General features: G+C 49.3%; 1 protein-coding gene across 1 annotated transcript in view; it reads right to left on the bottom strand.

Annotated features, from left to right (window-relative positions):
- The window catches only part of ctdp1 (CTD (carboxy-terminal domain, RNA polymerase II, polypeptide A) phosphatase, subunit 1), a 288,341-nt gene extending 276,471 nt beyond the window's left edge, over positions 1 to 11,870 (bottom strand). Inside the window, 1 exon segment of the mRNA XM_038810246.1 lies at positions 11,242 to 11,870. Coding sequence (XP_038666174.1) covers positions 11,242 to 11,570 — 329 coding nt within the window. The 5' untranslated portion in view covers positions 11,571 to 11,870.
- Positions 11,871 to 14,126: the final 2,256 nt, after the last annotated feature.

Here is a 14,126-nt window from a genome sequence, read left to right on the forward strand (position 1 = left end):
CGCCCGCAAGTTCTCATTCCTGGCCACTCACCAGCCTGACCTGGAATTGTGTCGCCGTTCAAAAGAACAAAGACAAGTACAGCACAGCAACAGGCCCTTCGGCCCTCCAAGCCTGCGCCGACCATGCTGCCCGTCTAAACTAAAATCGTCTACATTTCCCGGGTCCGTATCCCTCTATTCCCATCCTATTCATGTATTTGTCAAGATGCCCCTTAAACGTCACTATCGTCCCTGCTTCCACCACCTCCTCCGGCAGCGAGTTCCAGGCACCCACTACCCTCTGTGTAAAAAACCTGCCTCGTACATCTCTAAACCTTGCCCCTCGCACCTTAAACCTATGCCCCCTAGTAATTGACCCCTCTACCCTGGGAAAAAGTCTCTGACCATCCACTCTGTCTATGCCCCTCATAATTTTGTAGACCTCTTATCAGATCGCCCCTCAACCTCCGCCGTTCCAGTGAGAACAAACCGAGTTTATTCAACCTCTCCTCATAGCTAATGCCCTCCATACCAGGCAACATCCTGGTAAATCCTTCACTGTGGCTGGGTCAAAATCCCGGATCTCTTTCCCTAACAGCATGGTGGGTGTACCTACACCACGTGGAATGCTCCCGCTCATGAAGGCGGCTCACTGCAACCTTCTCACGAGGCAATTAGGGGTGGGCAATAAACGCTGGCCTGGCCAGCGATGCCCACGTCCCCCCCGAACAAATAGACAAAAGAAAGAGGCTGCTTCACCTCTCAGTTACTGATCTCGGATCACATCACCCAAAAATGTCAGCGTCCTTCACAAGTGTACTGCCCAGGATACAGGATGGTACACAGATTCTGCAAACTAATGTGTTGCAAACTAACAAGAATCAGGGACTGTGGCTCTCTTGGAAGTGTTAAGTTTGAACCATAGAATTTCTAGAGTGTGGAAGGAGGCCATTTGGTCCATCGAGTCTGCACCGACCCTCTGACCAGCATCCTACCTGGGTCCACTCCCCACACCTTATCCCCCATAACCCCACCTAATCTGTGGGAGGAAACTGGAGCACCCGGAGGAAACCCACGCAGACACGGGGAGAACGTGCAAACTCCAGCAGACAGTCGCCCGAGGTCGGAATCAAACCCGGGGTCCCTGATGCGGTGAGGCAGCAGTGCTAACCACTGTGGCAGTGTGCAGCCCCAACTTATAGTCAAGCGTCAGAATGGTGCGAACAGATAGAATTGTACAATTCCTACTCGTTTGCAGACATCTGAAATTCCAAACACATCTTGGTGCTTGCAATTAGACTTTAGCTGACAGTGCAGCATCGGGCAGCCGTTTTCCAAAACTTAATTCAAAATGCATGGACCGAGAATGAACATAAAAATAAATAAAACTCTATTCCCCGGCCTCTGGGTCGGAAAGCCATGCTTTTGCAGGCCCAGGAGGCAATGCAAAAACCTTTGTGACAGTCTCTCTTGGGCACAGTAGAAATATCAATATCCCGAACTGAAACGGTTCTGCCTTCTGCAGTCCATCAGCCGCCACATGGGAGATGGAGTTCAATCTCCGAAGCTGATACATGCAGGCGATATTTTGCACACACATCGGTTTTACAAGATACAAAATATCGTGACACGCCCCCGCCACTGAAACCAAACCACCTCGCGCATCGTCACAGATCGTGAGGGACCAGCGAAGCTCTTGGGCCACACAGCCACCAAATCAAAATGCTCAAAGTGCAACAGGAGCGGGGAATCCCAGCGACAACCTGGGCAGAAGGTGCAATACGGCTTAATTTGCCAAGGGCCGAAGTCTCGGCAGCTGCCGCAGCTTCAGCCGCTGCCGGTATTGAAATGTCAAACCCAGCGCGTCAATAAACGCTGCCTGACCTTGCACGGCACATTCAGACAGCTCGCGTATTCAAGACAAATTGGCATCATCCCTTTCACTTCCGCAGCTGCATGCTGTCCATTCAGCAATTGCAGGCCAGCCCCTACTCACAGTTAGAACATTTAGTCAACAGGTACAAACAACATATAAACGGTGACTTCACGTTGGACTGGAAAGAAGTCTTAACAAAACATCACCCACCGTTTTCCCCAACGAGCGATGTATCGGTGACCCAGAGGTTGGATAGTCTGCTTAATTATATAGAGCATCTTTAACTGGTAAGCCAAGAGGCTCCACAGAAGCATTATAAAGCAAAATTAGATACCAAGCTACACCAGGGAATATTAGGGCCAAAGCATCATAGAATTTACAGTACAGAAGGAGGCCATTCGGCCCATCGAGTCTGCACCGGCCCTTGGAAAGAGCACCCTTCTCAAACCCACACCTCCAGCCGATCCCCATAACCCAACCTAACCTTTTGGACACTATGGGGCAATTTATCATGGCCAATCCACATCACCTGTCCATCTTTGGACTGTGGGAGGAAACCGGAGGAAACCCATGCAGACACGGGGAGAACGTGCAAACTCCACACAGACAGTCACCCAAGGTCTGAGTCGAACCCAGTCCCAGTGCTAACCACGGTGCCATGCTAGTCAAAGCTTAGTCATAGAGGCAGGCTTTACGCTCTGGAGAAAGAGGCACGCGGACTCTAAACGTAAACTCTGATCCTCTCTCTAACGTTGCTGCCAGACCTGCTGAGCTTTTCCAGCATTTTCTGTCGTTATTTCAGCTTTTCAGCATCTGGGGTATTTTGCTTTTATTTACGTCGGCAGGTTTTAAGACGTGTTTTAAAAGAGAGGGGGGGGGGGCTGGGGGGAGAGGTGTTGAGCGATGTAGGGAGAGTATTCCTGAGCTTAGGCCCCAAGCAGCTGAAGGCAGGTCTGCCAATAGTGCAGCGATTAAAATTGGGGGATGCTCGAGAGGTCAGAATACCTCGGGAGGGCTTGGTGTGTGGGGTGGGGGAGGGGGGGGGGGGGGGGCAATGTACGTCAGCGGACACAGGGGTCACACCAATGCTGTTATGAAACCGGCAGGGGGAACCTGCAGAAGGTACGTTCAAAAGACATTGTCTCGATTATCTGCTTAACCATGAGGAAGTCCCTGAGTCGCGAAGGCAAAGTTGACACCAGAAACTCAATGTATACGGAATCACACATTCGCCCAATTGCACCCCACTACTTATCAAATTGTTACAGTGCAGAAGGGGGCCATTCGGTCCATCGTGTGTGCACCAGCCCTCCAAACGAGCATCATGACTTAGTGCCATTCTCCTTGCCCCGTACCACCCTGCACAATGTTTCTATTCAAATAATAATCTAATGCCCCCTTGAATGCCTCGATTGAACCTGCCTCCATCATACGTCCACGACAGTGCATTCCAGACCCCAAACACTCGCTGTGTGAAAGTTTGTTTCTCACATCAAATTACCCTCACTTGAAATCTGTTGTCCGCGATTTCTTGATCCTTTTGCAAGCGGGAACAGTTTCTCCCCAACTGCTGTGTCCAGCCCGCTCATGACTATTGAACGCCTCGAACAAATCTTCTCTCAACTTTCTGAGAATCGCTAGGATCCTATAGTGCAGGAGACCAAATGGCCCTTCAGGTCTTCCCCGACCCTCAGAAAGAGCGCTCTACCGAGGCCCACTCCCCCACCCCATCCCATGTAACCCCGTGCATTGATAATGGCCAATCCACCTAACCTGCACACCTTTAGACCGTGGGCAGAAACTGGAGCACCCGGAGGAAACCCACACAGACACGGGGAGAACGTGCAGGCTCCGCACAGACAGTGACCCAGCGGGGAATCAAACCTGGGACCCTGGAGCTGTGAAGCAACGTGCTAACCACTGTGCCTCCGCAAGGTGAACATTCCGAAAATCATCACTAATGTTTTTAAAATTCAATCTTGAGGGTTTTTGTTTCAACGTAATAATACATTTTAAATGAAACCAATTGATTATTTTGCACTTCTAACTGAACATAATGTTTGAGCGTGAACCTTGGCAAATTTGACGCCGAGGTGAGCGTGCGACCACATGGCCACACCACTGTAGAAGCACAGGCCATTGGACTTAGGAGCAGGAGTTAGGCCATTCGGCCCCGCCGAGCCTATTCCACCATTCGATAAGATCATGGCTGATCAAATTGCAACCTCATCTCCGCTCTCCCGCCTGCTCTCCAATTAACCCTCGACCCCTTCTCCTATCAAAAATCTATCCAACTCTGCTTTGAATAAATTCAACGTCCCAGCTTCTGGATCGGAACACAGGAATCATTAAGACCGCCTCCTTCCACTTCCCCACTCTGCCCCCGCCTCAACTCATCTCCTGCTGAAATTGTCATTTAAGCCTTTCGGCCCTCTGGGCCAGACTATCCAATCTGGTTGGTCTCCCACATCCTACCCTCCAGAAGCCAAGCATCTGTTTCCAGAGAGTAACTTGCAGAAGGTCCCATTCCCCTATCACGGCGCAGTGGGTAGCATTTCTGCCTCACAGCGCCAAGGGCCTGGGTTCAATTGGCCTAGGTATTGTATTCTTGCAGAGGGTCATCTGCTGTAGTGTCTCCTTACTCAGTACCAAACGTTTTATAATGAAGGCACTGGGCACATTTTATTACCTAAAGCTGGTGCGTTTGTCCGATTTCAAAATTATTTGAAATTTTTTAAAAAGGAGGAAAAAGGGGATCATGTGGCACCCATTCCTCCAGACCGAAAGGCAGAAACTTACCAGCAGCCTCATTAATCACCAATTTCCCTCAATAAACAAGCTCTGGACATTTGAAGGAGCCACGACTGTGAGCCATTAAGGGGCAGGCTCGGTAAACCACGTCAGCAGCAGAATCCGGTGCAATTGAACCTTTGCCGTTTGAAAACACCACCTGTTACAAGAGAGTGACTGGCACGGAGAGAGTTACTGAACTGCAACAGGCAGCAAATGATGAGGCGCAGCGAGAAAAAGTTAACGATAAAAGATGAACAGAACCAAGTGCAACAACAACAGCAAAACTTACATTGGCGCGTACCCTTGAACATCATGAAATGCTCGCCAGGAAACTCAACCCAACTTTAAAATCAGGAGAACAGTATTCTGGCAGGTCTCACAGTCAAAGGCAATTGGAACAGAAAAGGCTTGACTATTTGGCTTTAATAAGATGCATTTAAGGAGCAGCTGGGTAAATACATGAGGGAGACAAGTACTGCACTGTGAAATTCTATGTAAAAAAACAATCATAGATCATAGAATTTACAGTGTAGAAGGAGGCCATTCGGCCCATCGAGTCTGCACCAGCTCTTGGAAACAGCGCCCTACCCAAGCCCAGACCTCCACCCTATCCCCGTAAACCCCACATAACCTTTTTTTGGACACAAAGGGGCAATTTATCATGGCCAATCCACCTAACCTGCACATCTTTGGACTGTGGGAGGAAACCAGAGCACACGGAGGAAACCCACGCAGACACGGGGAGAACGTGCAGACTCCGTACAGACAGGGACCCAAGCCGGGAATCGAACCTGGGGCCCTGGAGCTGTGAAGCAACTGTGCTAACCACTGTGCTATCGTGGTGCCCTGAGCAAAAGCATTAACTGCTTACCTTCCCATGTGTTACTGCATTTGGGGGCTTTTATTTTTAATCAATGCGAGAACAGCAGAAATGCAACTTCAAATGACAAACCGAAGATGCTGACTTTGACTGGCATGCAACTATTGTTTCCGAGTTGCTGTTAACCCCATTAAGCTATTTTTATAACAAAACTGTACATCAACATTTTTGTTTACAGCGAAATCTGCAAAATACGTCTAACACTTTGAGTTTAAAGCAATCCCCAACATTTCCATTGTCTTATGAAAATCTGACCAAACTAAGTAATGGCCCATTGGATATAGAACACAGAACAGTACAGAACAGAACAGGCTCTTCAACCCACGGTGTTATACCGACAACTTATCCTAATCTAAGAACAACCTAACCTGTCTGAAGAAAAGACTTGCGTTTCTATAGTGCCTTTCATGACCACACGACCTCTCAAAGAGCTTCACAGCTAACATAGTATTTTTTTAAATAAATGTAGAGTACCCAATTATTTTTTGTTGTTTTTCCAATTAAGGGGCAATTTAGCGTGGCCCATCCACCTACCCTGCACATCTTTGGGTTGTGGGGGTGAAACCCACGCAGACAATGGGGAGAATGTGCAAACTCCACACGGACAGTGACCCATGTCCGGGATTTGAACCCGGGCCCTCAGCGCCGCAGTCCCAGTGCTATCCACTGCGCCACATGCCACCTTCCAACATAGTTTCTTTGATGGGTGGCACGATGCTGCAGTGGTTAGCACTGCTGCCTCACTGCGCCAAGGACCCAGGTTCGATGCCCCCTACCCCCGGTCACTGTCCGTGTGGAGTTTGCACATTCTCCCCCGTGCTTGTGTGGGTCTCGCCCCCACAACCCAAAGATGTGCAGGGTAGGTGGATTGGCCACACTACACTCCAATTGCCTCTTAATTGGGGGGGAAAAGATGTAAAAAACAAAGTATCTTTGAAGTGCCGTCACTGCTGTCATACAGGAAAAACAGCAGCCAAACTGCGCACAGTAAGATCCCACAAGCCGTACATGATGATAATAACCAGATAATCTTCTTTTCCACGTTGGGACTGGGACAAATATTGGCCCAGGTCACTGAGGAGAACCCCCACCCGACTCCTGCTCTCCTTTGAAATAGTGCCCCAAGGTCTTGGTTTAACGTATCATTAAGACGACAGCACCTCTGTTAGTGTAGCATTCCCTCTGTACCTCAGCAGAGCATCGGCTTTAACTTTTTATGCTCAAGTCCTGAAGTGGGACCTGAACCCATGACCAGCTGACTCAGAGATATGGAGTACTTCCAGCTGACGTCCACATTACCAGAGGACCAACTATAACAATGGCCGTTTGTTAACAAAACGTGGCAATACGTTTTATTCATTTATCTACGGGATTTGGGCCAGCATTTATTGCCCATCCCTAATTGCGCTCGAGAAGGTGGTGGTGAGCGGCCTCCTTGAACCGCTGCAGTCCATGTGGTGTAGGTACACCCACTGTGCTGTTAGGGAGGGAGTTCTGGAATGGAGCCCCAGTGACAGTGAAGGAACGCCGATATATTTTCAAGTCAGGATGATGAGTGACTTGGAGGGGAACCTCCAGGTGGTGGGGCTCCCAGGTATCTGCTGCTTCTAAAGTCCTGAAAGACATGCTTGTTAGGTGAATTGGACATTCTGAATTCTCCCTCTGTGTACCCGAACAGGTGCCGGAGCGTGGCGACTAGGAACTTTTCACAGTAACTTCATTGCAGTGTTAATGTAAGCCTACTTGTGACAATAATATTGATTATTATTATTATTTAAGCACACACCTCCACCCTATTCCATAACCCAGTAACGCCCCCTAACCTTTTTGGACACTAAGGGCAATAGTACAAGGAGGGGAATGTCAATGAAAAAACAAAAAGGGGGTTTACACATGGAGGCAGAGGATCTGACCAAGGTACTAAATGATCACTTTGCATCCACCTTTTCCGAGGAAGAGGCTACAGCCAATTTATCGTGAAAGAAGAGGCAGTTGAGACACTGGGTGGGGTACAATTGATAAAGAGGAGGCACTAGAAAGGCTGGATGTGCTTCCAGTTGATAAGTCACCAGCACAGGTAGGGCTGCATCTGAGGTGACTGAGGAGAGTCAGGGAGAAAGATTGCTGAGTCATTGGTCAAAAAAGGGTGCAATGATAAAAACCGCCAGTCAGTTTAACCTGGGTGGTTGGAAAGCTGTTCGAGCTGTTGATAAAAAGGGACAACAGCTGTGGATTAACTAAGGAAAGAATAATTAAGGATTTGTTAAAGGTGACTCGCGATCAATTCACTTGATTGTTTTGGGAGAGGGGGCTGATGTGTACATCGGCATCCAAACATTGGGTAGCAAAGTGCCATGTAACAGTCATCATCAACATTAAAGCCCGTGGAACAAGACAGTCGACTGAGCGACATGAAACAGACAGCAGGGGTGGCCACTCGCTTCTCAGACTGGAGGGAGGGTTCACCAGGGGTCGCTTCCGGTTCCACTCCTTTTATTGCTAATATATTAATGGCGTTGGTGTACAGGGCACAGTCTCAAAATTTGGAAATGATACAAAATGTATCTCCGAGGAGGAGGACGGTGATAGATTTCAAGAGGAAATAAGACAAGTAGCAGCTGAAATTTGGTTTAAAGGAGTGTGAAGGGATACATTTTGGCAAGGAGAACGCAGAGACAAAACATAATAAAGGTTCAAAAGGGGGTGCGGGCAGAGCAACCTGGGGGACTGTCTCCACCAGCTGGTTAGCATAAATGCTTCGCAGCTCCAGGGTCCCAGGTTCGATTCCCGGCTGGGTCACTGTCTGTGTGGAGTCTGCACGTCCTCCCCCTGTGTGCGTGGGTTTCCTCCGGGTGCTCCGGTTTCCTCCCACAGTCCAAAGATGTGCGGGTTAGGTGGATTGGCCATGCTAAATTGCCCGTAGTGTCCTAATAAAAAAGTAAGGTTGGGGGGGGGGGGTTGTTGGGTTACGGGTATAGGATGGATACGTGGGTTTGAGTAGGGTAATCATGGCTCGGCACAACATTGAGGGCCGAAGGGCCTGTTCTGTGCTGTACTGTTCTATGTTCTAAGGTAGCAGGATATCATAGAATCATAGAATTTACAGTGCAGAAGGAGGCCATTCAGCCCATCGAGTCTGCACCGGCTCTTGGAAAGAGCACCCTACCCAAGGTCAACAACTCCACCCTATCCCCATAACCCAGTAACCCCACCCTATCCCCATAACCCAGTAACCCCACCCAACACTAAGGGCAATTTTGGACACTAAGGGCAATTTATCATGGCCAATCCACCTAACCTGCACATCTTTGGACTGTGGGAGGAAACCGGAGCACCCGGAGGAAACCCACGCACACACGGGGAGGATGTGCAGACTCCGCACAGACAGTGACCCAAGCCGGAATCGAACCTGGGACCCTGGAGCTGTGAAGCGATTGTGCTATCCACAATGCTACCATGCTGCCCTTCAGAGAGCAGCGAGAGACATCGAGGTCTACAGCACAGAAAAGGCCCTTCGGCCTATCACGTCTGTGCCGGTCTAAAACAACCACCTCAATACTCTAATCCCATTTTCCAGCCCTTGGCCAATAGCCTTCGCATCACAAGTACACATCTAAATACTTCTTACATGTTATGAGGCTCTTCATCTCCACCCTCCTTTTAGGCAGTGAGTTACAAACTCCCAAGACCCCAGTCTATCCAATCACTCTTCATAGCTAAAACTCTCCAGTTTAATAAAGCATGCAGCCAGAGTTTTATTTGGAGGGGCACAGGGTCGAAAAACAAAGTAAGTTACGATGAACCTTTAGAAACCGCTGTTTGAACCTCAACTAGAGTACTGTGACCAATTCCAGGCACCGCCCTTCGAGAAAGACGTTAACGCTTTGGAGAGGGCCCAGGGACAATTCACGAGAATGGTTTTAGGGATGAGGGATTTCAGTTAGGTGGATAGATTGGAGAAGCTGGAGTTGTTCTCCTGAGAGAAAAGATGAACTATGCAGGGTCTAGATAGAATAAACAGGCAGGCACCTTTCTCGCAGACAGGAGGGCCAAGAACCAGGGGCACTGATGTGACATGACTGGCAAAAGAACGAAGCGGGAGGCGGGGAAACTTTACATAGAACAGTACAGCACAGAACAGGCCCTTCGGCCCTCGATGTTGTGCCGAGCAATGATCACCCTACTTAAACCCACGTAACCCAACAATCCCCCCATTAACCTTGCACTACGGGCAATTTAGCATGGCCAATCCACCTAACCCGCACATCTTTGGACTGTGGGAGGAAACCGGAGCACCCGGAGGAAACCCACGCACACACGGGGAGGACGTGCAGACTCCACACAGACAGTGACCCAGCCGGGAATCGAACCTGGGACCCTGGAGCTGTGAAGCATTGATGCTAACCACCATGCTACCGTTTGTTTTAATGCTGCGGGTGATTAGAATGTGGGATGCACATCTGGAGGCAGATTCAATCGTGGCTTTCAAAAGGGGACTTGGATAAGCACCTGAGCAGGAAGGAAAATGGGGGCTGGGGAGGGCGACCAGCAGAGTCACTTCTGAAAAGGGCTGGCATAGACAACGCAAGCCAAACGGCCTCCTTCAGAGCCGTCACCATTCTATAATGCTTTGAGTGGACCTAGACACTCAATTGGAACAGCCTAGAAACTGCTTTAAATCTGTTACCCGTTCACAATAGTCAACAGTTCAAGTAGTGCTCTGCGAGATTGCACTCAAAAGTTTGAACACTTTGCACGCGCCAATTTATACGAGAGCAAAACGTGAACGTCAATTAGCCTCCAGATGGTAGTAACTCGGCAATATCCTTCAGGAGACAGAGGAAAAACATACATAAATGTGGCAAGAAACCCCAGCCAGTATTACCTGCAAACCTGTCCTACAGATTACCAGGCTCAACGCCAAATTCATAATTTATACATCCACGCGTATAAATAAGAAAGAGGTGGCGATGAATGCAGTAATCACCTGTCAAGTCAATTTCACTTTCCACCCGCCCCAGGATGTTTCTTAGCGAAATGGATGGAAATCGTCTCAAGCACTCGTATCATCGCAGACATCCTTTGACAAGCAACCTTCACCCCCTCCCCCAAATTCATGTGAAACAGTCAATATTTTCCTTGCCCTGGAGGAACAAACCCCCACCCCACACACCCACGCGAGCAGCACGTGTTTTAATGTTCATTTCTCGTACAAAATAAAGTGTCTGCGAGGGGGCTTGCATAAACCCCCCCCCCCCCCCCCCAATCACAAGGCGCTGCAACTGCGTCCCCGACCCGGGCAACATTCCATCCCATTGTGACATGTTGTGTATCTCCCCTCGATATCCCCGGGCAACGTTCCCTCCCATTGTGACATGTTGTGTATCTCCCCTCGATATCCCCGGGCAACGTTCCATCCCATTGTGACGTGTTGTGTATCCCCCCGAAATCACCGGGCAACGTTCCATTCCATTGTGACGTATACTCTCTGTATTCCCCCCCCCCCCCCACCCCATCCCCCATCCTCGGGCAGCGTTCCATTCCATTGTGACGTTGTGTGTTCCCCCCGATCCCCGGGCAACGTTCCAATCCATTGTGACGTGTTGTGTATCCCCCCCCTCGATACCCCCGGGCAACGTTCCATTTTATTGTGACGTATACTCTCTGTATCTCCCCCCGGATCCCCGGGCAACGTTCCATCCCTCACTCTTACCCGCTGGGCACCACTTGGCCCGGCTGCCAGCACAGCTCCTTGACCACCCCGGCCCGGTCCGACTTCACCCGCTTCTCCTGCGGCCGAGGCCGGGGCCTTTCGCGCTCGGCGCCGCTCTCTTGCTCCACGGGGAGGCAGTGAGCCAGCACCGTGCCGATCTGCACCGGCCAGCCCACCCTCACGCTCCATTCCAGCAGGCGCAGAGGCCGGGAGCCCGGGGCCGCCACTTCCAGCACGGCCCGGGCTACCGCGGCGGCCACCGGGCCATCCCGGTTCTGCTCCTGGTCTTGGTCCCGGTCCGGCTCCCCCGCCTCCGCCAACGCCGCCATCTTCTAACCGCTGGGAAAGGGGAGGGGAAGGAAAATATAATTTCCTATTTGAAAAAAAATAACAAATCCTCGGCGTGCGGACGCGGAAATGTTCAAAGGCAAAAGTGCAGTAAAAGGTTCACTCTTCCCGCCTGTAAACAGGAAATAATACACCCAGAGCCTGCACAGGGAACTTCCGGTACACATGCAGGGATCTTACAGTATGTCTTCCGACCTCACTGTCCCATTGCACAGACCTTCGCGCAAACTGTTATTCTGCAGCATGTCCCTGAGCCTGCAACAGCCCGGCCCACAGAAACATCCATTTGCCTTGTGTTGCATAAGCATCGCAGTCTGTCACTGCATTCAAAGAGAGGTGTGGCAACAGTTTCAGTCAAGCTGACAACCTTCCCCCCCCCCCCCCCCCCCTTTGAAAATTGACAGGTCAACAATCAGCTGTTGACAGGTGAACAGGAGGGAGTTATACTGACAGTGCAGCGGGGCTCGGGCTTGCCATGTGGCCCTTGGGTGTGTGTGTGCAGGAGGATCACCCTGGAGTCTCCAATTAGTGGTGTCCCAGGAGAAAAATCAAAGAGGGGGGTGGGAACCTTTTTTAAAACGTTCCATGAATGCTATCATTTGTGTTGCTGCTGGGGATGAAAACCATTTGGCAGGCCGGGACGGTTTGGGTGTGGTGAAAAGTCCAGGGGTTGACCAGAGTTTGCAAACCGAAGGTGCCAGCTGAGCAAGCGTTTCCCATTGAGTCATTTAGGGTACAGAAGGAGGGGTCATTCAGCCCATTGTGGTTCAGGCCGCCTCTGTAGAGCAATCTCGTCTATTGTAGGAGAAATATAAACAGATAAAAACTCCCTGTGCGATGGTGCTGAAAGTTAAAATTAGGAGCAGGCGGAGGCCATTCTGCGTCACGAGCGTGCTCCCCCATTCGGTAAGGCCATGACTTGACTTGATCGTGGCCTTCACTTTGCTGCCTATCCCCTCGAAACCCCACCCCACCTCGACCCTTTAGCCAATCGAAACTCTGTCTAGCGCGGCCTGGAATATAGCCAATGGCCAGGCCTCCACTGCCCTCTGGGAAGAGACTTTCCAAGTACGAACGATCCTCTGAGAGAAAAAAATCCTCCTCATCTCCAACTTGAATGCGAGACAACGTATTTTGAAACTGTGCCCCCCCCCCTCCCCCGTTCTTGGTTTCCCCATGGGGGTATACATCCTCTGTAGTGAGCCACGTATGGTTATTGTATATACTCACTGTTGTTCTATTATTACTATTATCATCAACATCCACTATTGTATATACTTACTGTTGTTGCTGTTACTGTTGCTGTTGAATTGTTGTGTTGATGCTGCTGTTGGCTCTACCTGTGGCTCCGCCCCTCTGAGGAGGTATATAACCGGCCGATCTGAGACAGGCTCTCAGAGCGGGAGTGGCTACAGGTTGGCACACATCTAGTTGATTAAAGCCACTGTTCTTTGGTACAAACTGTCTCGACTGAATTGATGGTCATCACTCTCAGAATCCACCCTGACGAGCCCACTCAACTAAGTGTAGGGCAGTGAGAATCGCAGGAGATTTACGTTGAAGGGAGCCACCCACTGGGACATTTTGATTCTGACACTTTAACTCACAGAATGGCTCCCTTCCGTGCCAGAATGACTCCAAGAGTCTGTGCAAAATCTTTGAAACAGGATTTTTAAAATGGTCTCCGAATGGAAAACAGCTTTGAATGGTCCGGTAAATCGAACCACAATCTTTTTAGTTATGAATTGAAATAGTCTCTGTATAGACAATCATCCCAAGCTGCAGTACATGCCACATGGACAAAACTAACTATTTCATTGTCTGGAAGAAAAACAAAAAGTGCTGGAAATACTCAGCAATCCAGGCAACTTCTGTGGAGAGAGAAGCAGAGTTACTGTGCCAGCTCATTTTGTCAGCTTTCGTATTTTAGCTTATTACCTTATCTGCTGTAGTCTCCGTCGCCACCCATGATCACGCCAGAGGCAGACACAAAAGTTTGTTAATTAAGGGACGGCTTATTTTGAACCATCTAAAATAAGCCACCTCTATTTTTTAAGTAACTTGAGTATTCTGGGGTGAAGTTGTACCAGTGGACCATACTGCAATCATACTCTATCTTCCACTGGCATTCAAATTTGACGTCGCCATGGATACAACCATAATTTTTAGTCACAAGAAATTTGTGAATTTTTAAGTTGGAGCTCAGAGAAAAATATAAGGTTTAATTGAATCGAGTAAGACTCCAGAACTGTTCTCACCTAGAAAGAATTGTTATAAAGGTGGTAAAGCAGATTCAATAGTAATTTTCAGAAGGAAACTACACATATATTTGAGAAAGAAAGCAGATGCAGACCTGTGGGAGGAGAATAGGTGAGTAATACTAATTGAATAGGTTTTCCCTGAGCTAGTACAGACATAATGGATTGAATGGCCCTCTTTCCCTTTTATGTGATTCTATGAACTTCAGCCAACCTTCACAGACCATAATATTCAGTCACAGCAAGTTGAATTCTACCTTTGAATTCTACAAGCTCGGG

The sequence above is a fragment of the Scyliorhinus canicula genome, chromosome 10, assembly GCF_902713615.1.
Source record: "Scyliorhinus canicula chromosome 10, sScyCan1.1, whole genome shotgun sequence".
Lineage (NCBI taxonomy): Eukaryota > Metazoa > Chordata > Chondrichthyes > Carcharhiniformes > Scyliorhinidae > Scyliorhinus > Scyliorhinus canicula.